General features: G+C 36.2%; 1 protein-coding gene across 2 annotated transcripts in view; it reads left to right on the top strand.

The window, feature by feature from the left end:
- Positions 1 to 23,315, top strand: part of LOC138152140 (transcription factor E2F6-like) — a 30,279-nt gene extending 6,964 nt beyond the window's left edge. The window contains exons 3-8 of one of the 2 annotated variants that reach the window (XM_069075944.1): positions 812 to 963; positions 2,906 to 3,113; positions 7,522 to 7,680; positions 13,361 to 13,475; positions 15,671 to 15,818; positions 22,659 to 23,315. In XM_069075944.1, coding sequence (XP_068932045.1) covers positions 2,959 to 3,113; positions 7,522 to 7,680; positions 13,361 to 13,475; positions 15,671 to 15,781 — 540 coding nt within the window. In that variant the 5' untranslated portion in view covers positions 812 to 963; positions 2,906 to 2,958 and the 3' untranslated portion in view covers positions 15,782 to 15,818; positions 22,659 to 23,315. The remainder of the gene's footprint in view (positions 1 to 811; positions 964 to 2,905; positions 3,114 to 7,521; positions 7,681 to 13,360; positions 13,476 to 15,670; positions 15,819 to 22,658) is intronic. The other variant, XM_069075943.1, reaches the window with a different exon arrangement.
- The last annotated feature ends 1,697 nt before the right edge of the window (positions 23,316 to 25,012 follow it).

The following is a 25,012-nucleotide window of genomic DNA, read 5'->3' as shown; positions in this document are numbered from 1 at the left end:
AGTTCCCCTAGCCTTGGTTTCCTTTTTTTCTTTTTCTTTTTTTTGGAGGGGCAGTTGGAGTTAAGTGACTTGCCCAAAGTCACACGGCTAGTTAAGTGTTGTGTCTGAGGTTGGATTTGAACTCAGGTCCTCCTGACTCCGGGGCCGGTGCTCTACTCACTGTGCCACCTAGCCATCCCAAGCCTTGGTTTCCTTATCTGTAAAATGGATATATTAGTACCTATACTCGTATATTTGTATACTAACAACAAGTTGTTGTGAGGAAAGCACTTTGTAAATCTTAAAACATTATAGAATCTCAGAGTTGGAAGGAAGTAGTGAGAAAAGAACTGGATTTGGAGCCCCAAAGCACTTAGGTTCAAATCCTAGGCCTTCTACTTATTAACTGTGTGACCTTAAGCAAATCATTTAAACTTCATGGGTCTCAGTTTCCTCATCTGTAAAATGAAGAGGTTGGAATAAATTATATCGAATGTATTTCCTTCCTATGCAAAATCTATGATCCTTGGAAGCCATCTGGTTCAAACCATACCTAAAATAGACTCTCCTACATCTATGTCATACCTCATCTGTCTTTGCTTAAAAAACTCCAGTGAGGGGGAACCCCTTGCCTCTCAAAGCAGGATGTTCCACTTTTGGATAGCTCTAATTGTTAGGAAGTATTTTCTTACTTTATGTTATATTACATTATGTTATATCAAATTTAAATGTCCTTCTTTGTAATTACCATCTGTTACTCCTAGTTCTATTTTATTTTTTAAAAATATTTTTTTAAGTTTTTAAAAATTATTTTTATGTTTATTTTTCCTAGTTCTATTTTCTAGGACTAAACAAAGATATAAGTGGTAATGATGATGATGATGATGATGATGATGATGATATTGTATTAAAGGCACTTACTCTGTTGGAATATTAAAGTATTTGGCAAATCTAATGTGGGAAATCACTGGAGATTAAATCATGGTAATATGTAGACTACTTCCCATAAGTGTCTTTGCTGTTGTCTTTGGTCATTCTATTGAAACCCAGTTTTTTAGTTGGAAGAGACCTTAGAGGTGATTTATTTCTATCCTTTCCTGAAACATAAATTCCTGAAAAGTAATCATTCAGGAGTGGCTAGGTGGCTCAGTGAATAGAGCACTGGCCTTGGAGTCAGGAGGACCTGAGCTCAAATCTGGCCTCAGACACTTAACACAAAAACTATCCACATGACTTTGCGCAAGTCACTTAACCCCAGTTGGCCTCCAAAAATCAAATAATAATAATTTAAAAAGAAAAGTAGTCATCCAGCATCCAGTTATTCATGATCTTGAGTAATAGGGTATTCACTATTTCCCAAGGTAGCTTATTCCATTTTGAGGCTGTTCAAAAAGAAAGTTCTCTTTTTATTTGAGCTGAAGGCTGTGTTCTTGTAACTTCTCTCCATTGGTTCTTAATTTCTTCTCTGGAGCCAAGCAGAATAAATCATAATTCTTCTTTCTTAGGAAATGAGGTAGCTCATTGTGTAAAATGTTGGCCTTAGAGTCAAGAAGACAAATTAAAATTCTCTATCAGACACTTACTAGCTATGTGGTCCTGGGTAGGTCCCACAATCTGCTTCAGAATCAGTTTTCTCATCTGTAAAATAAAGGGGCTGAATTTGGCAACATCTGAGGGCTCTTGTAAACTTCAAATCTGTGATTCTACAATCTGTTTGGAAACCAAAAGCATGCTGCCAATTCTTCTCTAGTTCTGTTCAACTAGAACTATTAAATGATCCTGAGTCTCCTAATAACCCTGGATACCCTTATCTATTCCCCCTAAAGTTTGCCTTCCAAAAATCTGATGTCCAAAACTTAACATAAAATCTTGCATGAGTTCTGACAAGGCTAAAGTTTAAAGGGACTCGCTTTTTCTAGATACTGTACTTCTGTTAATTTAACCTAATAATTGCCACTTTTTGACCTGCCGTTTGTTTCATAATGTTAAAGTTAGACATTGTTTGTAATCCACTAAAACTTCAGGTATTTTCTTATGGCTTATTGCCTACCTACATTTCTCCAGTGCTGTAATCTTGCGGTTGATTCTTTTCTAACCCTATGTGTAGGACTTTATATTAATCAAATTAAATTAATAATTAGATTTTATCTTATGTGAATTTGAGTTAGGAGAGAGTTAAATTTCATCCTATAGATTTTTTCCTATTGTTAGAACCTGTAGAGAACTTTTGGGATCTAATTTCTGTTAAATAAAACTGTTTCTTTAAATAAATTTTTTTTAAATAAAAGCTAACTGTCCCTCCACCTTTTATCCTCTACAAATCTGACAAATGTATCAACTATGTCTTCATTCAAGTCACTAATTAAAAAATTTTAGCAGAACAGTGACACGATTAGAGCCTCAAAGTACAGCTCTAGGGACCTTTCATGTCTGTTTAGTTGTAAAGAAAGTATTTTGATACTTTGAAAAATCCTAGATATCTTTTTCAGTGATAATAACCATATCACCCATTACCTTCACCACCCACACAGATTTTTATTATCTTCTTTTATTGATAAATTGATAAACCTACCCCACCTAGACAAATAGTTAATTTTCCAGACCTAAAGCCTTTCCAGTCTGGAAAGCAGCTAGTATGGCTTTTGAGAATCCCAGTTACTTTCACGCCACAATGAAACATCAGAATTGGACTACTGTGAAAGTATAAAGGAGAAAGATTGAATTTTGACTCTTGCTTATAGTTTTACAACCTTGGGCAGGTCATTTAATTTCTTCATTTGTGAAGTAAATAGGATAAGATTAGATGATCTCTAAGATCTCTTCCAGCTTTAACTCTTATAAGCCTACAAAAAATTTTTAAGGGTCAAGTAATGTGCATGAATTTTGTTTAAATTGTACTAACACAATGTTTTTACTGCTTTCTCAGAAGTATCAAAAAGTCGTTACAATGCATCTCTGTGTTTTTACACTCGAAAATTTATGGACCTCCTCAAATCTGCACCTGGTGGTATTCTTCATTTAAAAGAGGTTGCTGCAGTATTAGGAGTAGGGAAACGAAGAGTATATGACATCACCAATGTATTACATGGAATCGAACTCATTCAGAAAAGGTCTAAGAACTGTATTCAGTGGATGTGAGTTGGCTTTAAATTTATTATGGATTCTTAGCTGTATAGTGATGACTTGTTCTAAGAAAATTTGAACTGTGTAATCTGGGAGCACAAAATATAAATTAGATGTTAGAATGAATTTCAATATTCTGTTAAATAGTACTCTTTTGGGAGTAGGAAAACCTAAAGTATTAGGAGCCATTGTCATTGACCACTTATCATCAACAAGTATGCTGCCTTACGTGTAGAAGACCTTCAGTAAATATTTATTAAATGAGTATTAAATAAAGATCAAAGGAAAATGTTATTTGATTTGTAGAAATTCAGTTTTTCATCATCACAAAACAAGGCATATGTGTATGGGTGGCTATAATCCATTAACTATTTTGATGATTGCTACATTTAAGGTATTGTACCTTTATGAAGCTCTTTACCTTCAAGGAGTTTACAACCAAGTTATGGACAAAAAACATAAATACAAACAAAAATTAACAATTCAGGAAAGAAATAACAGTAAGTATCCAACAGAAATGCAAACACAAGATCATTATGTGCTAGATAGATCTGGAAAAACTTTGTAAAGGAGGAAGAATTTGATTTGAGACTTAAAGAATTACTAGATCAAGATAGTTTTTTTTTTCTTTTTGGAGGGGGGAAAGTAGGGCAATTGTGGCTGTGACTTGCCCAAGGTCACAGGGCTAGTTTTTTTCTGTGAAGTGTCTGAGGCTGGATTTTAAGTCAGGTGCTCCTGACTCCAGGGCTGGTGCTCTATTCACTGCACCACCTAGCCACCACAATCAAGAGTTTTACCAGATTTGAATTGTTTTGTCACTATGAGGAGGAATTAATTGAGACTCTAAAATCACATGATTCTGCTCAAGATCCTAGGGATGTGAACTGGACTTAGATAGTGTTGAATTCTCTTACCACTCTAAAATTCTGTGATTTGGGGAAAAAAATCAGCAAGCTAAAGAAGGGAGGGCACCTCAGAAGAACCTCAAGAGGTAATAGAGTCCAAGAAAGCTTATTTTTCTTTACCCAAACAGGGAGATATTGTCCATTGAATAGTGGGGGAAATAATGATGACAAGATAAAATCCTTATAAAAACTTGCAATAGCATATGGAAGAATTTTTTTTCTTTTTGGAGGGCAATTGGGATTAAGTGACTTGCCCAAGGTCACACAGCTAGTTTTTGTGATAAGTGTCTGAGGTCAGATATGAACTCAGGTCCTCCTGACTCCAGGGCTGGTCCTCTATTCACTGTGCCACCTAGCCACCCCAGCTTAATGGAAGAATTTTTAAAAGCAGAACTTGTACAAGTGACAATTGTAAGAGTGATGAATTTTGAGTCTTAGGACCTGAGCTCAAATATATTCTCTGTGACTTATTGCTTCTGTGACCTTGGGCAAATCATTTACTCCCTCTGGGGTTTCAGTTTCCTCTATTGTAAAATGAGGAAGATGGACGAGATGAACTCTGAGGTCCTTGTAAATTTGTGATTATATGTTACTTGTTACTTTGGGTGGATCACAACTTCTTAGAGCCTCAGTTTTCTCATTTGTGAAAGGACCAAAAATCAAAGGACTATAGGTGACCTTGAGGACCTCTTTTAGATCTAAGTCCCATGATCTCATGAGCACAAAGATGTATCATGAATGAGTACATGAAAGATCAGTGATTTCATTAATATAGGGACTCCTTCATCCATGCAGATCAAAACCTCAGAGATTTTGTGAAACCTTAAAGAAAGTTACCTGAATCTTAGAGAGTTTAAGTCTTACCCGTGGACACATAGAGTAGCTAGTAAGGGTCAGAGGCAGCCTGTGAATCCATATTTTGCTAACCCTAATTGCTGCAATCTTTATATAATGCTACACTCCATATTTTATCAAATATTTTATCAGTTCAGTTTCAACTCATTTAGCAGTTGTAGGAAATGTCAGTTTAGCATGGACTAATTTACCAGTTGCTTTTATTTGTTGGGGGGGGTTGGCTAATAAAAAGAAGACCCCAATAATTTTGATTCTTGGTGATATGGAAAATAGTGCTTGATTTAGAGTCAGAGGATCTGAGTTTAAATCTTGGCTTTGGTAATGACTGCCCGTGTGACCCTAGGTAAAAAATTTCCCCTCTCTAGGCCTCCATTTCTTCATCTGTAAAGTGAGGAGATTGGACTAGATGGCCTCTAATTCTCTTTTAGCTACGAATCTGTGATTCTAAATTAAAATTCAGTGGATTAATGTGGTTTGCTGTAGATCTGGCATATAACTGATGGAGACCAGGTGTGAAAGGCTAAAAGCCAGAATGGAAATACAACCAGCCAGGGATAAAAAAATTTAAAAAAGGGTTTTGTTTTTTTTTTTTTAGAAATATCATCAAGAGAATAGTGGAAATCCTGATTCTATCAATACTTGTGGTCATTGATAAATTGCCTAATCTTTTAGGGTCCCTTGTCTATAAAATGAGGGATGATTAATTATCTTCATGCATATTTAATTATGTTACTTGCCTAATTCAAAAACCTTCTGTGGTTCCTTATTGCCAGCTTTTTAGCTTGGCATTACATGCCCTGAAAAGTCAGCTTATAAGCTTTTCATACTTAACAACAATAATAATTGTAGTACACATTTCTACATTACTTTATGGTCTTAAAAACACTTTACTTACAACTCTGTGAGGTATTTCAAGAATGGCTATACCTCTCTTAGTGATGAAGACATTGAGGCTCAGAGTTAAAATAACTTGCAAATTTTGAACTCAGATATTGTGATTCCCAGGCCATTCCACTGTACCAAAATCTCATTTTATCCTTCTCTTCTTCACATATTCTGTACTCCCACCAAACTATACCTAGACCATGGTTTCTATCCTGAGGTCTGTGGTCTAGTTTAAAAATATTTTGACACATTTATGTTTATATAAGTAGTGTTCTTTGTAATCCTGTGTATTTTATCTTATATATTTAAAAATATTATTCTGAGAAAGTGTCCATAGGTTCTAGCAGATTGCCAGAGGGGTCTATGATGCAAAAAAGGTCGAGCCCCCTACTAGATGCAGATCAAATTATCTTTCATGAAGTCTTCCTTGAACACCATCAATCAGAAATATTTTTCTTCTCAAAAATTTTATAGCATTTTTCACTTTATTGTGAAGTTGTTATAATGTTTCATTATAATTTTTATGTACCTTTCTTAGTGTATGTCCTTGAGGGCAGGGACTGTGGTCTTGGTCTCCCTAGCACCTTTTTAATCTTGATGTTCCTAATACGTAGCATAGTGTTGATATGACAAATAATTTAATTTGGGGCGGCTAGGTGGCGCAATGAGTAAAGCACCAGCCCTGGAATAGGGAGGACTCTGGTTCAGTTCCAGCTTCAGACACTTTACACCCACACACAAAACACCCAAAAACTAGCTGTGTAACCTTGGGCAAGTTACTTAACCCCAATTGCCCTCCAAAAGGCAAAAAAAAAAATTCACAGAATCACAAAGTTGGGAGGGAATTTAGAGGCCATCTTCCAACTGATAACTGAACAAGAATCTTCTCTATAATGTACCCAACAAATAGCCATCCAGCCTTTGGGTGAAGACCCCTAGTATAGGGAAAACCTCTCTAAACTTGAGCTGCATGGTGGTGGGGGAATGGTAGAAGATCTATTCTTGGAATCTGGAACTCCTAGTGGAACTGAATTCCAGTTTTCCCATTGAAAATAATGGGAAGCTATAGTATTATCATTACCATAATTCATATATGTTCTAAGTGAAATATACTTCTGTAGTTCAATTCACTAAACATTTATCTTTGTTATTTTTCTCAGATACCTATTTAGCAATTACAAAATATTTGGATGATGGCCAGATGATTGATCTCTGAAGCCCCTTCCATTCTAAAAAATAAAATGCTAAGAATTATCATCAACATTATGCACTGAACATGGTTGGAGGGAGGAGCCTCTATACCCAAATGATTATGACAGTATGATTACCAAACCTAGGATATATGATCCTTATTTAAGTTTTATGCCAAATTTTAGTTCCAAAAGTTTAATACTCTAACATAAAATTTTCACTTCATTTTATTGAGAGATATTTTTCTGTAAAGGCATAACCCATTTTATTGTTGTATAAGTCAGTAGAAAAATTCGCTATGAATCAAATTTGTTTTAACAGATAAATAATAGATGTCTACATTTTGTATATGAAACTTTAAAGTGCTTAATTGCTTTGATATTGTTTGTTGCTATGTCAGTGTTTTATATACCCCCACCATTCCCCCTACATACGCCCTATACTGATCTGGACAAAAAGTAAAGATTTAGAAAAAGTACTGGTGAAAGTGCTAATTTCTGTTATTGTAAATGTTGTACAGTAACCTAGATGAAAAATTTTATATGTTACTGTGTTCTGTTTTTCATATTCAACTTTTAAAAAGAGGATCTGACCTCAGCAGTATTGATGGAAAGATAGCACAGCAAAAGAAGCTAAGAGATGAACTTTCTAATTTGTCAGCAATGGAAGACACTTTGGATGAATTAAATAAAATCTGTGCTCACCAGTTATTTGAATTAGCAGATGACAAAGAAAATGCCAAATATCCTTTACTATTCAAATTTATACCTGCTTCTAAAGCCATTTATTCTGGGTATTAAGGTCAACATTTGGAGTTCTTTTTATTTGTTTGATAATAAATGAAATTATTTTAACAATTGAAGAAATAAAACTTCAGATTAGTTTTAAATCATGAGTATTAAATCATTAAATGTTCTGTTCTATATTTTTTCTCAGGCATTAAAGTCAAGTTCACTGGCCTATGGTTTGCCAGCTCTATCCTCTACCCTTTATTGCAAATCAGGACTACATTGACTCTTCTCTAATCTTGTGGTACATTTTTTCTTTCCCATCTTCCTTCAGTTAGTTCACTGATAGTTTTTCTTTTTTTTTTTTTTTTTGCATTTTTAAAGCTTTTCCCAACCTTACCATCTCATTTTCATAGACCATAACTTTAGGATGAAAAATTAATACAAATGGGTAGAATCTACAGGGAAACAGGTTTTAGTTCAGTTTTAAAGGGCAATTTAAGAATTTCCCAAAATGAAACTAGTTATTGAAATCCCTATTACTAAAGGTATTCAAGAAAAAGTAGAATCAATTTCTTAAGAATGTTATGGAGGTAATAGAGTAATAGAATAACATAGGTACCTTCAAAGGTTTCCTCCATTCTAAGATTCTTTGATATGATTTTAGATGTTTTATTTTATTCAGGTGATATATCTGAAATGAATTCAGCTAATGCTGATATAATCAAACTAAAAAATCCTGTCTGAAAAGGATGACTGCCTAAAAAACTGCCTGACCAGTTCTTGATGGAACCATGCTGGTTCTTTGTTATCACCACTTTCCTTTCTAGATCTTCATTAAATATGCATTTGATGTTCTGTTCCATAATTTTCCCAGTCATCAAAGTCAAATTCATTGGCCTCTAGTTTGCCAGCTTTACTCTCTTCCCTTTATTGCAAATCAGGACTACATTTACCCTTCTCCAATCTTGTGGTACATCTCTTATTTCCCATGTTCTTTCTGTTCACTGATGGTGGCTAACTAATCACATCTTTCAGAACCTCAGGATGTAATTCATCTGGGCCAGATGACTTGAATTTATTAAAGGCAGTGAGATCTCTTACTTTTCTAGGGCTGTAACTCTCTGGCAATCATTTTTGTTATCATTTCCATTGTAAAGATCATTCTTCTTTCCAGAAAAAAAAGGAACAAAATAATAATTGAGCAGCTTGGTCTTCTCTGTGTTGTCTGTTATCACTGTCCCATCTATTCCAAGCAATGGTCTTATTCCTTCTTTGATCCTTTTCTTTTCTCTCTATGTAGCCAAAAAATAAACCAAAACCAGGGCAGCCAGGTAGCACAGAGAGTAAGAGCACCAGTCCCAGTGTCGGGATGACCTGGGAATCGAATCCAGGCTCAGACACTTAGCACCCACCCAGAAACACCTGGCCATGTAACTTTGAGCAAGTTACTTAACCCCATTTGCTTATTAAAAAACAAACAAACAAACAAATCAAAATCCTTATTGTCCTTAGCTTCCTTTGATAGCCTCAGCTCACTCTAAGTTTTATAATCCCTGACACTATCTTTTCAGTACTATACTATGCTCTCATATTCATTTTTTCTATTACCTGGTTTTGCTTTTTTCTTCTGTATATTTTTTTTAAATGTAATTTGGTTGGTGTGATCCTTGTGCATCCACATTAGTACCTTCAAACAAATCCCTTTTTATCCTTCTACTTGGAATAGTTTCTCTTTGTGTCTTCAGGATTTCATTCTTGAACATCTTCTGTCCCTCCTGGGGAGTCTTCTCCTGAAGCACTTTATTGCATGGAATCCTCTGAACCCTTTGGAATATGCTTTCCTCAAAGTTAGAGTGCATATCAAGACTATGCTCAGATTTCCTTTCCTTCTCTATCATAATCTCTAAGATCAAGTGGTCACTTCTCTTTTAGTTTCCCATCATTACCACCCCAAGAGCCAGTTCCTTCTTGTTAGTGGGAATCTGATCTAGAATATAACTTTCCCCTGTTGGTTCCTCTGCCTTTGGTGGAATGAAATGATCATTAAAGCAAGTCAGGAAGCTATTAGGTGCTCTGTATTTAGCTGAGACAGGGCTCCAGTACATGTCTGTACAATCAAAGTTCTCCCATCCCTGCTGTATCAAACCCCTCTGCCAGGCCCATGATTTATCTCTCATCCATTTCCTCTTCCTGCCCAGATAGTCTGTAGTATACGCCAATGACAAAATCATTTTATTATTCTCCCATTTGACCTTAATCTCAATACTCTCTTGTCATCTGCTACAGACTAGATCTAGTCTAAGCTCCAACCCTATCCAGGCATCCCATTTGCTATGTCTCTCACAAACGGTCATCCAATCCGTGTCCCAAAACATGCAGACAGGGAGTTTACTATTTGGTAAGGAAACACTTTATAATTTTGAGAAGCTATAATTGTTAGAAACATTTTCCTTGTACTTTATTCAGTAAGGATACAGGAATGCCTTAATGTAAATGATGGTCATTGGTTCTAATTTTGCTCTTGGGAGCTATGCAAAATAAATTTAATCCCTCTTTGAAATGACAGCTCTTGAAATATTTGAAAATTGTTATCATGTCTATAGTCCCTCCCCATTCAATTTCTCTTTTTCTGGGCCAAATATCACCAATTTCTTTAACTATTCTTTTCAAGATAAGGTTCAGAATTCCCTCAGTATCCTTGATACATTTTTTGTTGCTTTTTTGTTTTGTTTTGGTGCTCTTTGGAGAGGGGAAGGCAGGGCAATTGGGGTTAAGTGACTTGCCCAAGGTCACATGGCTAGAAAGTGTTAAGTGTCTGAGGTTAGATTTGAACTCAGGTCCTCCTGACTCCAGGGCCAGTGCTCTATTCACGGCACCACCTAGCTTCCCTCTTTAAAAACTTCTTGTACCAAACCTAACCAAAGGATTTTGAGTTGTAAGGATCCTTAGAGTCCAAGATTCAGATTTTACAGATGATGAAACTGAAGTTCAGGATGGCTAATTGACTTCCTTATGTAATAACAGGCAGAGTCAGATTTCATTCCAATCCTTCTGATTCCAAATCCTGTGCTGTTTTCATTCCTCCACAGTTGCCTCCAAAAGTCCTATTCCCTAAATGATACTTATATAATTTAGGAGTGACTCTGAGCTAAAATACAGGAATTGGACTGGGAAAAATATTAATCTAGACTAGAAATGCTTGACTAAATTTTGGACTTGTATGACTTTTTAAGTTAGGCAGGGTAGCATTGTGGGTGGAGAGTAAGCTTTGGGATCAGGAAACCTGAGTTAAAGTTCTGACTTTAATGTACAATCGTTTTTTTTTTTAAATGAAATACATGTCTTCTTTATTTTTTATTTTTTGGAGGGCAATTGGGGTTAAGTGACTTGCCCAAGGTCACATGGCTAGTTTTTGTGTTAAGTGTCTGAGACCGGATCCGAACTCAGGTCCTCCTGACTCCAGGGATGGTGCTCTATTCACTGCGCCACCTAGCCACCCCAGTGTACAGTAGTTTTGTGGCTGAACAACTCAGTTAACTTCAAGATACCTACAGACAACTCTAAGAATTACAGATGAATTGGTGAACAGAACTGGAGGAAACTGCGCAACCATTGTAGACTAAGGTAGTTATAAATTCGTGTTATCCAACTTCAGTTGGGTTCTTGTGGCATTATAGCAATCCTTTTATTTCACCATAATTTATATCCTATCTTACTCCTCACCAAAGCCTTTCCAAACCTTTTCTTCTGAAACCTCACATCCATCTCTCTCACCTTCTCTCAGCCAAGGGCCTTGTGTCAGTTTTACTAAGAAAAAGAATAAGGCCATTTGGCATGAGTGGGTTAGTCAATAAACATTTATTAAGTACCTTCTGTATGTCAGGCCCTGTGCTAAGCGATGGGGGTACAAATACAAATTAAAAACACAATCTCTGGCTCAAGAAGCTCACAATCCAATGAGTGTCCTTTTGTCAAGTCCTCTGTGTGCTCTGTCCCAGCCCCCATGTGTACTGGCAGGTTTCATCCCCAGAACTTGTTGGCTGCCTATTCACTCAGATTCTAAGCATAGTCCATAGTGATTGAAGGGTGTGGTTCTAATACTATAACTGCTCCATGTCAATGTCTTTTGTTGGCTCTTCATCCGTATCACACACTCCCAACTGTGTATTTCCCAGTATTCTGTTCTGGTTCTTATCTTCTGTCTCCCAACTCTTTCTCAGTAATCTCATCAGCTCCCATGGGTTTTATGATCTCTGTGCAAATGACTCCTAGAATTAAACATCCAATCCCAGTCCCTCTTTACATTTCCAGTCCCATTTTCCACAGTGTCCCTTAGAAATTTCAAATTGCATATTTCACAGACATCTAAAACTCAACATGTTCAAAACATAACTCGCTATCTTTTCCCAGCCCTCTCCCTAACTTCCTTATATTTAACAGAGGCAGCACCATCTTTCTAGTCACCCAACTTTAGAGTCAACCTCAACTCTTCACTCTCCCTCACCCCACATATCCATATTGAGTTTTCTAGGGTAGATACTTCTGGGTTCATGCATCTTAGTTCTGTATATGGCATTCTAATTTCTTATAAATCCCTTTACTTCCTTGGGAAATGGCTGTGATACAGATTAATATACATTGGTTGAGATTTTTGTCTATCAACTAGTATTTTTTTTTGTCATAGTGTTGGCATTTAATTATAATGGGCCTAAAGAGGATTGAATTTTAGAATTGAATTGAATTTAAATTTAGTTTAATTAATTAACTTAATTCTAAATTTAAATTTAGAATTTAGAATTGAATCTTTGTGGTTCTGTTTTTATTCTATAGGTTTTTTTTTTCTATTTGGATGTAAATTTGTTTTTTCTAGAAATCTTTCTGTTCAAGTTCTTTGGCTTTTTGAATTTTTCTGGTATGTCAGTAATCCTGAAGTTACTATGTCCTTACTAACACTTTTTTTGTGGTCATTCATCTTCTTTTCATTTTCTATTGTGGTTAATTTTTATTTTTAGCTTTTCTTCTCTTTAAGGCTTCTTTTTTATTTGTCTTAAAATTTTTTTTTTGAGTCAGTGGCTCTCTGTAAATTGTCAACTCATCATCTTTCATCTTGACTGGAAAGCCTTTATACTCATTTAGAAAGACTACCACTCTATCCCCTTAACCAACTTAAGTTTCTGTTACCTTTTAATCTTGTTCTACTCTTTTATTCTAAAGACACATTCTCCTTGATTGAGAAAATAAAACAGTAGATGAGTAGTTCTACTTTATTCTGTCATCCCTATCTGTAAACATCTCACCATTTTCCCAAGCAACATGAAATCACTTGTGGAATTTAAAGTGTATAAGATATTTTGATAACCTGACAGAAGTACTGTATTTTTCTTCTATCTCAATATTTAGCATATGTAGAAGCACTTTCCCTTTTCTTTACTTATTTTAACATTTTTAGTTAATATCAAAATTTAGATTAAACAAAATTGATGAAAACATAAAACATCTGTAGCTGGAGTGAGCAATGAAAAATGGACTGACTTGTAATGTCTTTTAAAAAACCTGCTCCAATTAAAAGAAATTATAATTTAACTTAGTAATTTCATAGTCTAGGCTATTTAGTTGATATAACTTAAAAATTCCTTTGAACCATGAAGCATTTATCTTCTGAATTTAGAGAGTCCTTGACTAAGAATGTATGCTAGCTTATGTGACCTGTGAAGATATCCATAGCCTTCAGGATTTCCACGAACAGATTGTTATTGCAGTCAAGGCTCCAGAAGAAACCAAATTGAATGTTCCACCTCCCAAAGAAGTAGGTATTCATTTATTTGTTTATAACTTTAATGTTAAAAATATTAACATGTAAGAGAAATCTTAGTGCATTCTCTAGTCAAATGGGTTTCTGGCACTAGGTCATCTTTCACTCAAGGAATAAGTTTATGGAAGACCTTAATTGAATGTCCACATATGCCCACCAACTAAGTAAATTAAACTCGTTTTTAAAGTAGTATAACATAAAAAATCTGAACCTAGGGGAGATGAATCATCATTAGTTCATTTTTTAAGTCTTTCTCTGAGTATTGATTATTATGCTGTTTTCTCATTCCCCCAGAAAGTTATTTATTCCATAGGGTCATAACATGATACAGCCAGGTTATGAATTGGTCCTTTCTTTTTGTTTGTTTTAAAATTTTCAAACTGAGTGAAAGAAAGGTATTCATCTCTGATTTTTTAGTAAGGTAGAAGTGGTCCTAGATTATCAGAGATTACACACAAGTCCTGGAAGGTTTTATGAAGCTTTCAACTATTGGCTTAGGGATGGACTATACATCTATCATATGAAAATCAGCCTTGCTAAATGTGAATTGATTCATCACTGGAAGACTGGCCACAGGGTGATTAATTCTCTAGCCACAGAAATGGAGACTGTCTATTGAGTCATAGAGGGGTTGTGGTCTGTGTAAGAAGAGAAAGAATAGCACGCCAGTGAAATCATGAGTCTTTGAAGTAAGTTAGAGAGGTGGTCTGTCCAGATGAATGGCCCAAAGTGCCTTAAAATCACCTGAAGATTGTGCCATTTTATTGTATTATATTTTTTACTAGACCTATGGTTTCATTTGTGTGAGGAACTTTCTCTGCCAAGTGCAGATCATCATTTTCTCACAATTTAGAATTTTAGAGAACTGCCTGGGGTACAGGGAGATGAAATCTTTTGCCTTTGTTCATACAGCCGGTATGCATCAGGAGTGGGACTTGAACCGTTCTTCCCAAGACTTGCTCCATGCTACCTCTCATAACATTTTATAATGTCATAAAATCCTACCTCCCATTTCTTTAGTGCCTTTATCAAAGCACTTTCCTCCTTAAGAAAAGCATTTTATTCACAGCTACCTTATGAAGTAGGTGATGTCATACTCATTTAATTTAACTTAAATTAATTTTATTTTGTTTTTGAGACTGGGTTTCCCTATCTCACCCAGGCTGGAAATGTAGTGACCACTCAAAGCCTTGATCCCATTGCAGACTAACATGGAAGCTTTGACTTGTTCCATTTTGACCTGGGCTGTGCTCAGGGGCCCACCATATTGGTGCCAAAATCAGTTCAGACACCCAATTAACTCTAGTCCTACTCTATCTCAGAATTCCCAAATTTAAGCAGTCCATCAGCCTCAGGCTCCCTAAATAGTAAGAATTAACAGGTGTTTGCCAACATTCCTGGTCCTACTCATTATAATAATAATATCACCTTATGCTTTAAGTAGTGCCTTTTAGTTTTTAAAGCAACAGTGTTGTCAAATCTTTATGTAATAATTATCATATCTCACATTTATTTAGTACTTTAATGTTTAGAAAGCACTTTCCTCAGAAACAGGGAAGATAAACAGGGCAGGCCTTGTCATCCACATTTTAATAATAACATGCTTGCATAGTGCTTTGCCATTTCCAAAACAAGAATACTATTATATTGCTTCATATCATAATTATTAACTTTCAGAATTCTATAATGCTTTAAGGTTTAGTGAATACTTTACAATTCCATAAGGTAGACAGGGAGGTTGTTTTCATCTCCATTTTAATATCTTACATTCATAAGATCTATCTACATTTATCAGTGTTAATGATAAAATTTATTCATTGTACATTTATGTATGCATGTTTGTATAGTGTATTTATCAATTCTACTGATCACCTGCATGTTATTCAGGGCAAGTAAACTTTTTACATAGTTAGACTGGCTCTAACTCTTGTCAGCATGAATATCTACCCTTCTGTCTCATATACTCTGTCTAATATACTAACCTAACTGTATTTTGTATATAAAATAGACAGTTATTTTTCAACCTACCTTCAGTTTTTCTCATAAAATTGAGTATCTAATACAATGGAAAGAATTAAAATAAAAACACTTGTGAAGATTTCCTACAAAGATTATTTGTCTTAGAGAATGGAATAAATATGATTTATGGAACCCTCATCCATGCTTGTATTTTATGTATCTTTTGATAGGACTCTATAACAGTACATATTAAAAGCACAAAAGGACCCATTGATGTGTATTTGTGTGAAATGAAGCAAGATGATACAACTGACAACTTGTATGAAGATATGGAACCTTAATTTTCTGAAAACAAGTGAACAGTACACATTGGTAAAGGTAAATAAAAGGAAAATTAGGAATAAGTAACTTTACACACCAGTTAGGTTCAAAATATCCTAAGGTTGTTGACTTTATATTTATATAAATTCATATATTTATAACCTTACAAATAAAGAAAGAATGTTAATTTACACACACACACACACACACACACGCACACTCACACTTGTTTTTTACTGGTTCCAGAGGTAAAATGAATGAAACCAACATGACATTCTGAAAACATGGTATTGTGGAATGAACACTAGACAGAGACATGATCTCTTATTCTGATTGTACTACTAAATAACTGTGTATCCCATCCATCTATAAAGTCAAGGTAAGGAAGAAGAAGGGTCATGAACTTGTCTTGCTCACCTTGCTGATAGAACACAGTGAACTCAAGATAGTTGACGGAGATTCAGGGGAATGGATACTTTATTAGAGGAGCCACATTCTCCCATGGTAATAAAAAAAAAGTCACTTGTAAGGCAAAGTCAGCCCTTTGTCTCTTTCCTGCTCATTTGGACTTCTTTCTCATCTTCAGAAAATAGTAGAGCAGAGATATGTACTTGAGGGTAATCATGTATGGTTCCCTCCCTCCAGGAACAGTTAATAGTGACTTGAGACAGAATCACATGGTGGTCTTCATATGGCTTACCCAATTGATCTGAGAAGGGACCCACAAGTTCTTGGACATTTTCTGCCTTTCTGTTATCTTTTTTTGAGCATGTCAGGAACTGGAGACCTAACTGATAGTGGATTTCCCCAACCCAAGACATGGTAATATCTGGTGCGATGACAGAATTCCTGCAGAAGAACATGGCCAAGGTAGACATGTTCATGTTCACTTGGTCTAAAAGAATAGTTCATGAACACTTTGTCAGCTCTAATTCCTGTGGGAAGAAGGGTAAATTTTTAATTCCCTAGGCACTATGACCATAACATCTAGCCATCTAGCCAAGAAGAGTAGCAGAAACTTTGAGAGTTGTTGCACAGATAACCCCAATTCAAGAATTCCCAAGGGCAGGACAGATTGGATCTCTTTAAGAGTATTTATTTTTTGGGCAGCTAGGTGGCGCAGTGAATAGAGCACAGGCCCTGGAGCCAGGAGGACCTGAACTCAAATGAGGCCTCAGACACTTAACACTGACTAGCCATGTGACTTTGGCAAGTCACTAAACCCCAATTGCCCTGCCTTCCTCCCTCCAAAAAGAAAAAAAAAGTATTTATTTTTTTGTTTACTTCGTTTCTGGTACATCGTGCTTTTTAGAGAAAGAAGAGAATTATTTGCATAATTCTGACATAGTCTTCTATTTGGAGAATAAAATCACTGAGTTACTCAGGCAGTTTAGGTCCATAAGAAGGGGACTGCTTGTTTAATGTCCCCCAAATGAAGTGCTATAGATTCTTAATATCCCCAGGATTGTTGTTACACATGAATTTCATCATGAGTGGGAACTCTACAAACGGGAGCTCTCTTTCTACATAAATTTAATAATCACCAGCAAACAAATATTCAAAATCACAATTAAGAATAGCAGTATAGAAGATGGCGTAGTACAAGCAGGACCTCCCCATAGCTCTGGCTTCCACCTTCCCCAATCCATGTAAAAGGGGACTCTAAACAAACTTTGGAGCTGCAGAACCTACAAAATGAAACAGAGAAGCTAACCTCCCGCTGAGGACAGCCTGGCAGGCTGGCAGGAATTGGCCAGTGCAGAGCTCTGGGAGCCGAGCCCAGGCCCACCTGAGCCAGAGGTTTTATCCCCAGGGCAGGCCTGACCAACCGCCAGCCAGAGTGACTCCAGATCAGCAGCAGCTGTGGCCATTTCCAGATTTATCAATACAAAGATGTGAAGGACAAAGTGAGAGGTCAGTGCAGTGTGGACTTTGTGACCAGTAGCTGGGAGTGCTTCAGCTTTTACCCCCAGGTCAAGAAGCCTCTGAGACACCAGCACAGCCAGCCAGCACCACGTTGGCAGCTTCAGCTCCTGGCCTGCAGAGTATAGGGGCACCAAGCGACCACTCTGAGGGGTAATCACTCTTGCTTTAACCTGCTTGGATCTGGATTTCGGTCTAGGGTGGAGGTCATGGGGTTTGTGACCAGCTTGCCAAAGTGTGTAGAGGCGTCTGAGAGGGCACCCAACTAATACCTCCAACAGCTGAGAAAACCCCAGCATTTGGGATGAAAGCTCCCCTGTCTGGTGGCAGAGTCCTAATGTGGCAAAAAGCCCAGGGATCAAGTGACTGAGGGGCGACATGACCAGGCAAAGGAAGCAAAACAAACAGAAGACTCCAACATTAAACTCCTATTTTGGGGACAAAAAGGAGCAAAGCATGGAACAGGAGGAAGACAGTGAAGTTAGAACTCCTGCACCAAAAGCTTCAAAGGAAAATACAAGCTGGTTACAGGCCATAGAGGACCTTAAGAAGCAGATAAGAGAAGTGGAGGAAAAATTGGGAAGAGAAATGAGAACGATGCAAGAAAATTATGAAATGAGAGTCAACAGCCTGATTGAGGAAAAAAATACCTTAAAAAATAGACTAACTCAAATGGCAAAGGAGGCTCAAAAAGGCAATGAGGAGAAGAATGCCTTAAAAAGCTGAATTTGCCAGATGGAAAAAGAATCTCAAAAGCTCAATGAGGAGAATCTTTGCTTCAGAATTAGATTGGAGCAAATAGAAGCTAATGACTTTCTGAGAAATCAAGATGCTGTTAAACAGATCCAAACAAATGAAAGAATAGAAGGCAATGTGAAATATCTCATGGGAAAAACCACTGACCTGGAAAATAGATCCAGGAGAGATCATTTTAAAATTATTGCACTACCTGAAAGCCATGATCAGGAAAAGAACCTAGAAATCATCCTCCAAGAAATTCTCAAGGAAAATTGCCCCAATGTTTTAGAACCAGAAGGCAAAATAAAGGTTGAAAGAATCCACTGATCACCTCCTGAAAAAGATCCCCAAAAGAAAATTCCTAGGAATATTATAGCCAGGTTCCAGAATTCCCAGATCAAGGAGAGAATGTTACAAGCAGCCAGGAAGAAACAATTTGAATATTGTGGAAACACAATCAGGATAACCCAGGATCTGGCAGCTTCCACACTGAGGGATCAAAGGGCCTGGAATAGGCTATTCCGGAAGGCAGAGGAGCTGGGATTAAAACCAAGAATCAGCTACCCAGCAAAACTGAGTATCATCTTTCAGGGGAAAATATGGTCATTCAGTGGAATAGAGGACTTTCAAACATTCTTAATGCAAAAAACAGAGCTGAATAGAAAATTTGACATCCAGATACAAGAAGCAAGAGACGCTTGAGAAGGTAAACAAGGAAAAGAAATCATAAGGAACCTATCAAAGTTGAACTATTAACATTCCTACATGGAAAAATGATAATTGTAACTGATGAAACTATTCTCAGTATGAAAATAGTTGAAGGGAATGTATATATATATATATATATATATATATGTATATATCAGAGGGTATACAGGTGTATGACATGTGTGAATGTGTGTATATATACTTACAGGTATACATAGATAGAGGGCACAGGACCAATTTAACAGGAAGGGATGATACTTAAAAGGGGAAATTAAGAGGTGAGAGAGGAATATAATGAGAGGAGATGGGGAGAGACAGAATGGGGTAAACTATCTCATAAAGAAGAGGCAAGGGAAAAGGGTTACAATGGAGGGGAAAAATAGGAAGGCAAAAGGGAATGGGTCAACCTTATTCTCACGGAATTTTTCTTGGGGAGGGAATGAAATACACACCAAATAGGGTATCTCACCCTCCAGGAGAGTAGGGGGAAGGGGATGAGAGGGGGGATGATGGAAGGGAGGGCAGGCTGGGGGGGAGGGAAGTTGGAGACACTCACTTTTGAAAAGGGACGGGATCAAAGTAGAGAATTTAACAAGTGGGTGGTGGGATAGGAGGGAGGGAAATATAGTCAGTCTTTTACAATATATCTACCATGTTAATGTTTTGCATTAGCTACACATGTACAATCTATACTGAACTGCTTATCTTCCCAGTAAGGGTGGGTGATAAGGGAGGAAGGGAATGAATCTGAAATTCAAAGTTTTAAAATCAAATATTTAAAATTATATATACATATATACTATTATTAATACTATCTTACATGTAATTGGGAAATAAGATATACAGGCACTGGGGCATAGAGATCCACCATGCCCTACTGGAAAAGTCTAAGGGGGTATGAGATAAGATATGGGAGAGAGCAGATTGGAGGAGGGGATATCCTGTGGGACTGCTATTCTGGGGTGGTGAGTAGGGGAAAAACGGGGAGAAAATTTGTAACTCAAAATCTGGAGAAAATTAATGATGTAAATCAGAAGTTAATAAAGCATTTGGAAAAAAATAATAACAGCAATCTAGCATAGTGACTTAGAATAACAGCCTTAGAGTCAGGAAAACCTGGTTTCCAGGCTTGTGTCTGACATATATTGGCTGTGTGATTAAGGGCCAGTTGCTTAATCTTTCAGTGCCGCCTCCTCCCCCCCTCCCCCAAGAACTCTCTGACATAGGAGTTCTTAACCATTGTTGTGTCATAGACCTCTTTGGCAAACTAGTAAGGCCTATAGACCTCTTCTCAGAATATTTTTAAAGACATGAAATTTAAAAAAACAAACCTAGCATTACAAAGAAAAACAATTGTGTTGAAATACAGCTTTCAAAATATTGATTTTATTTTAATATTCAAACAATCAAACAAGTTCATGAAACTCAGTTTATAAGCCCCTGCTAAGACTTAAATGTCATTGGTATTGGAAGTTTCCTTACTGAAATCACGTGTACAGGTCTCCTCCCCCCAAACACACTTTCCAGTTCTGCAATCATAATCAAATCAATATTACCATTGCTACTGGAAAAGCTGTGTCAGTCTCCTTGCCCAGTAGTTTCACTTCCTGTAACATTCCAAACCAAAATACCACTCTTTGGCTGCCACTTCCCCATCCTTTTAGACTATGATTTCCATGGGGACAGGAACTATCTTCACTTTGTATTTGTAACCACAGCACTTAGCTTGGCACGTAGTAAAAGTGTAATAAATTTTTTCATTCATCAAAATTTATTTACATTAATATATGTAGTTTCTTAGGCATAGTAATATTCCATTACTTTAATATACTACTTCGGCTCTTCACTGATCGTTATACATATGGATTGTTTCCAGTTTGTTGTTATTACAAATAATGCTTCTGGGAAAGGCCTGACATAGAAGAAAGAATACCCAACTTAGGAGTCACAATCCTGGGGTCCAGTACTTTCCTCTTGCATTTACTAACTGGGTGACCTAGGGCAAATCACTTAACCTTTCTGGGTCTTAGTTTCTTTATCTATAAAAACCGGTAAATGATACCTAGTACATCTTTCATAGAGTTGTCAGGATTAAATCGGGTAATGCAACTTAAAACACTTGGTAAACCATGGAGTAAAAAAAATGGCATTTATTATTATTAGGAAACTCTTTGTACAGGTGGGGTTGTTTTTTCATTTCAATAATATCTTCAGCATATAGTTTAAGCATTAAGATAGCTGGGACATACGAACATGTACCTGTGAACACTTATAACTACCAATTCACAGTTCTGTAATAGTGTCTTTTTTCTCCATAGATCTGCTAGCAGTGAATTTTGTAATTTTTAACTCTCCGTTCCAATGTAATGAGTGCAAAAGTGATTTTTCAAAGTTGCTTTAACTTGTATTTCTTCAATTAGAGTTTATGCAGTTTTCAATTGGTTACTGATAATTTGCATTTTTCCATTTGAGAATTGCTACATTCCTATTTTTATTCATTTTTGCTCTGGATGCATAATAATTTGCCTCCTCTTCTATATGGTCTTTCTTGATCCCCCAGCTGTTAGTGCTATCCCTGAAATTATGTTTTATTTATGTTGTGTATACTTTATATTTGCTTGTCTGTATGTTGTTTCTCCTGCAGAATAACAGATTGATTTATTGTTCCAAAGCTATCAATTTTTAGACAAATACTTTTTTTTATCCACTATGATTTTTTATTTGCTTGAAAAATATTTTTAACCTCATAGGTTTTAAGAACTTTTTGGTATCATTATTTTTGCAAGGTGGTGAAATTTACCACAGTCTGACAGTTAACACTGCTTTAACTCATCAGTGAAAACTTGACTTTGAAATTTGTGCCACATTCATTGTATGCATTATTAGTATAAACAAGGTATACTTTGTGGAAGATTTCAAGAACTTAATTTCAGAGATTTCCTTTTTATATTTGGGTTATAAACTGAATTGGGAATTAACTTTTGGTTATTTTTTAGCTAACGATCTCAAAATGTTCTGCCACAACTAATTTATAAAGCTATTATTAATTTTTTTAAGGGAGCAGCTAGGTTGCCCAGTGGATAGAGTGGTAGGCCTGGAGTTAGGAAGACCTGAGTTCAAAGCTGGCTTCAGACACATGCTGTGTGACCCTGGACTAGTCACTTTACCTCGTTCGCTTCAGTTTCCTCATCTATAAAATGATCTGGAGGAGGAAATGGCAAACCACTCCAATATCTTTGACAAGAAGACTCCAGATGTGGTCATGAAGAGTCAGACATGACTGAACACCGTTTTTAAAATTCATTGTTGATTGTATCCATTTGTAAAACTTAAATGGCAGCACTAAAGGTTTCTTGCTATCTGGCCCCCAAATTTAGCTTTATAATAAAGGATCCTCCAAATAGCTTACATTTTTCAGAAATGAAACTGCTTACCCTTTTGTCCTCCCTTCTCATCACCTTATGCTTCTTCATTTAGAAAAATAATCCATTTTGTAATTTGATGATTGTTGTGTTCATTGTTTTCCAGAATGAAATCTTCTGTAGCAGTTTGAGTCAAATAGGGAAGCACTTGAACAATCTTGAACGGGTAAAGTCCAGGAACATTTGAACGGATTCACTTGGCAATTTTGTTTGAACACAAGAGATGGTTAAGTTCATATTTCCAGTATCAAATTCAGAGCAGTAATTTGCCTGTGGTGGATTCCTATGCCTAGATGGTATCAGCATTAAGGCCAAGTTATGTCTTAAGTGGGTCGTTTGTATGCACTATCATCAGCCTATTGGTTTTTTTCTTGTGGAAAATAGTTCAGTTTGTAAATATTTGTGAAAATTCAATTTAGTAGTGAAGCAGTTTAGCAATTTAGCAGCATCTTTCCTACCAAAATAACTGAATAAAAACAATATCAGAAAACATATTTGTAATTACCTCTAAATCGTAAGCATTGAAGTTTAAAAAATTCGTTTTTGTGAACTTTACTTTGAAGAAAACGTAAAACACTCTAGTTGACGTGATGCCTTACATGATTGATTTGCTTGTATACAGCTATTTAAATAAGGTATATACACTAAGAGTGATAGCAGGTACCTCTGTATGTATTTATATAATGTTTAAATAACATAAAATGTGAAATATTCACAAAATTTTCAGTTTGTATAGCAAAAAATAAAATGTAAATATGAAAAATGATTTCTATGTTACATTTAATTTCCAAAGCATTTCAAATTTGTTAATACTATACTCAACATATTTTAATGTATGAATGAAAAGCCATTTATTAAGCATTTAGTATATGTTAAGTACTGAGTTTACAGTACAAAAGTGAAGATAGTCTTTACACTCGAGGAGCTTATATTTACAGTGAGAGAACACATAATGGGAAGTAGTGGCCAGGGAGGGATGATTTGACTTTAAAGTTACTGGGATCATAAGTAAAACCACTGGAGAGTGGATTGACAGATCTTTGACAATGGTAGTACTGATTTGATTATGGTTCTAGAAATAGGATTGGGGAAGGAGTGTGCGTGGTAATAGAAAGGTGGTAATAGAAAGGACATGTAGCAAAATGGCTGAGAAGATGATCAAAGAGAATAGTGAAGTATGGTTGGAGCCCTCTCAGATATCATCCAATCAAGAAGCATTTATTAAGTGCCTTCTGTGTGTCAGGAAGTATTCTAGGTGCTGGGGATACAAATACAAACAATGAAACAATTCCTGTTGTCAGGGATCTCTGAGATAACAAAATCCCAAGGGTGAGAATTCTATAGGTGAAAGGGTTAAGTCCTTCAGGCCATGGTCTCTCCTCCAGGTGGCAAGGTGAGTACCGATTGGGACAGGAAGGGCATCAGGGCAGAATTTCCTTCTCCAAGGCATGGTAAAAGGTGCTAATAACAAAATGTTCCCTTCTCTGTCTCTGTCTCTGTCTCTCTGTCTCTCTCTGTCTCTGTCTCTCTCTGTCTCTCTCTCTGTCTCTCTCTCCCTCCCTCCTCTTTCTCTCTCTCTCTCTCTCTCTCTCTCTCTCTCCGCTCTCTCAACTGATAATGCCTAATTGAAGTTTCTTTCAATAAAGTACTTGGGAAAGGGTAGTCAAGATGGTTCAAGTTAACCCCAAGGAGGGATTTGGAGATGTAGTCCAGGAAATCAAGTAGGATGAGGACTTGAGGGGGAACATCTAAATTGAATCATGGAAAGTGAAGTTCTTAAAAACCAAATGACTTGCCATTAGTCATACAACTACTATAAGAACAGGATTTGAACTCAGATCTCCTAATTCTAAATGCAAGGTTTGTTCTACTTGGCCATGTTGTCTCTTATCCCTAAAAATGAATCATTTATATCCATTTTATTACACAGTCTGGTTCCATTTGCAACATCTTGTTAAGTGATATTCTTTATTTGTGTCCCTTATGATCACTGGTGTTATTATATAGTGTTTTTTCTTGTAGTTTATAGTAAAAATATTAAACTGAAATGTTACTAATATTTGAAAGTAAAATTTTAGATTTCTATCAATTTAAGATTTTTTTTATTATTAACTTTGGACCTATATGTACAAAAATAATTATAGCAGCTGTTTTCTGAGGGGTAAAGAATTAGAAATTGAGGAGATGCCCATTAATGGGGAATGACTAAACAAGTTGTGGTATGTGTTCATGATGGAATACTATTGTACTGTAAGAAATGATGAGCAGGATGCTCTCAGAAAAACCTGGAAAATGGGCTGATGCAAAGTGAAATGCACTGTGTACAAAGTAACAGCAATATTGTAAGATGATCAGCTATGAATAATTTAGCTATTCTGAGCAATACATCAATCCAAGACAACTCTGAAGGAGTTATAGATCTTCTATAAAAAATCTTCTACTAAAAACCCAAGATGAAAA

The sequence above is a fragment of the Petaurus breviceps genome, unplaced genomic scaffold (assembly GCF_028583685.1).
Source record: "Petaurus breviceps papuanus isolate PSGF00001 unplaced genomic scaffold, PetGlider_PUasm1.0 90919, whole genome shotgun sequence".
Lineage (NCBI taxonomy): Eukaryota > Metazoa > Chordata > Mammalia > Diprotodontia > Petauridae > Petaurus > Petaurus breviceps.
Note: the sequence above shows the minus strand (reverse complement) of the source record. Positions and strands in the feature narration are given on the sequence as shown.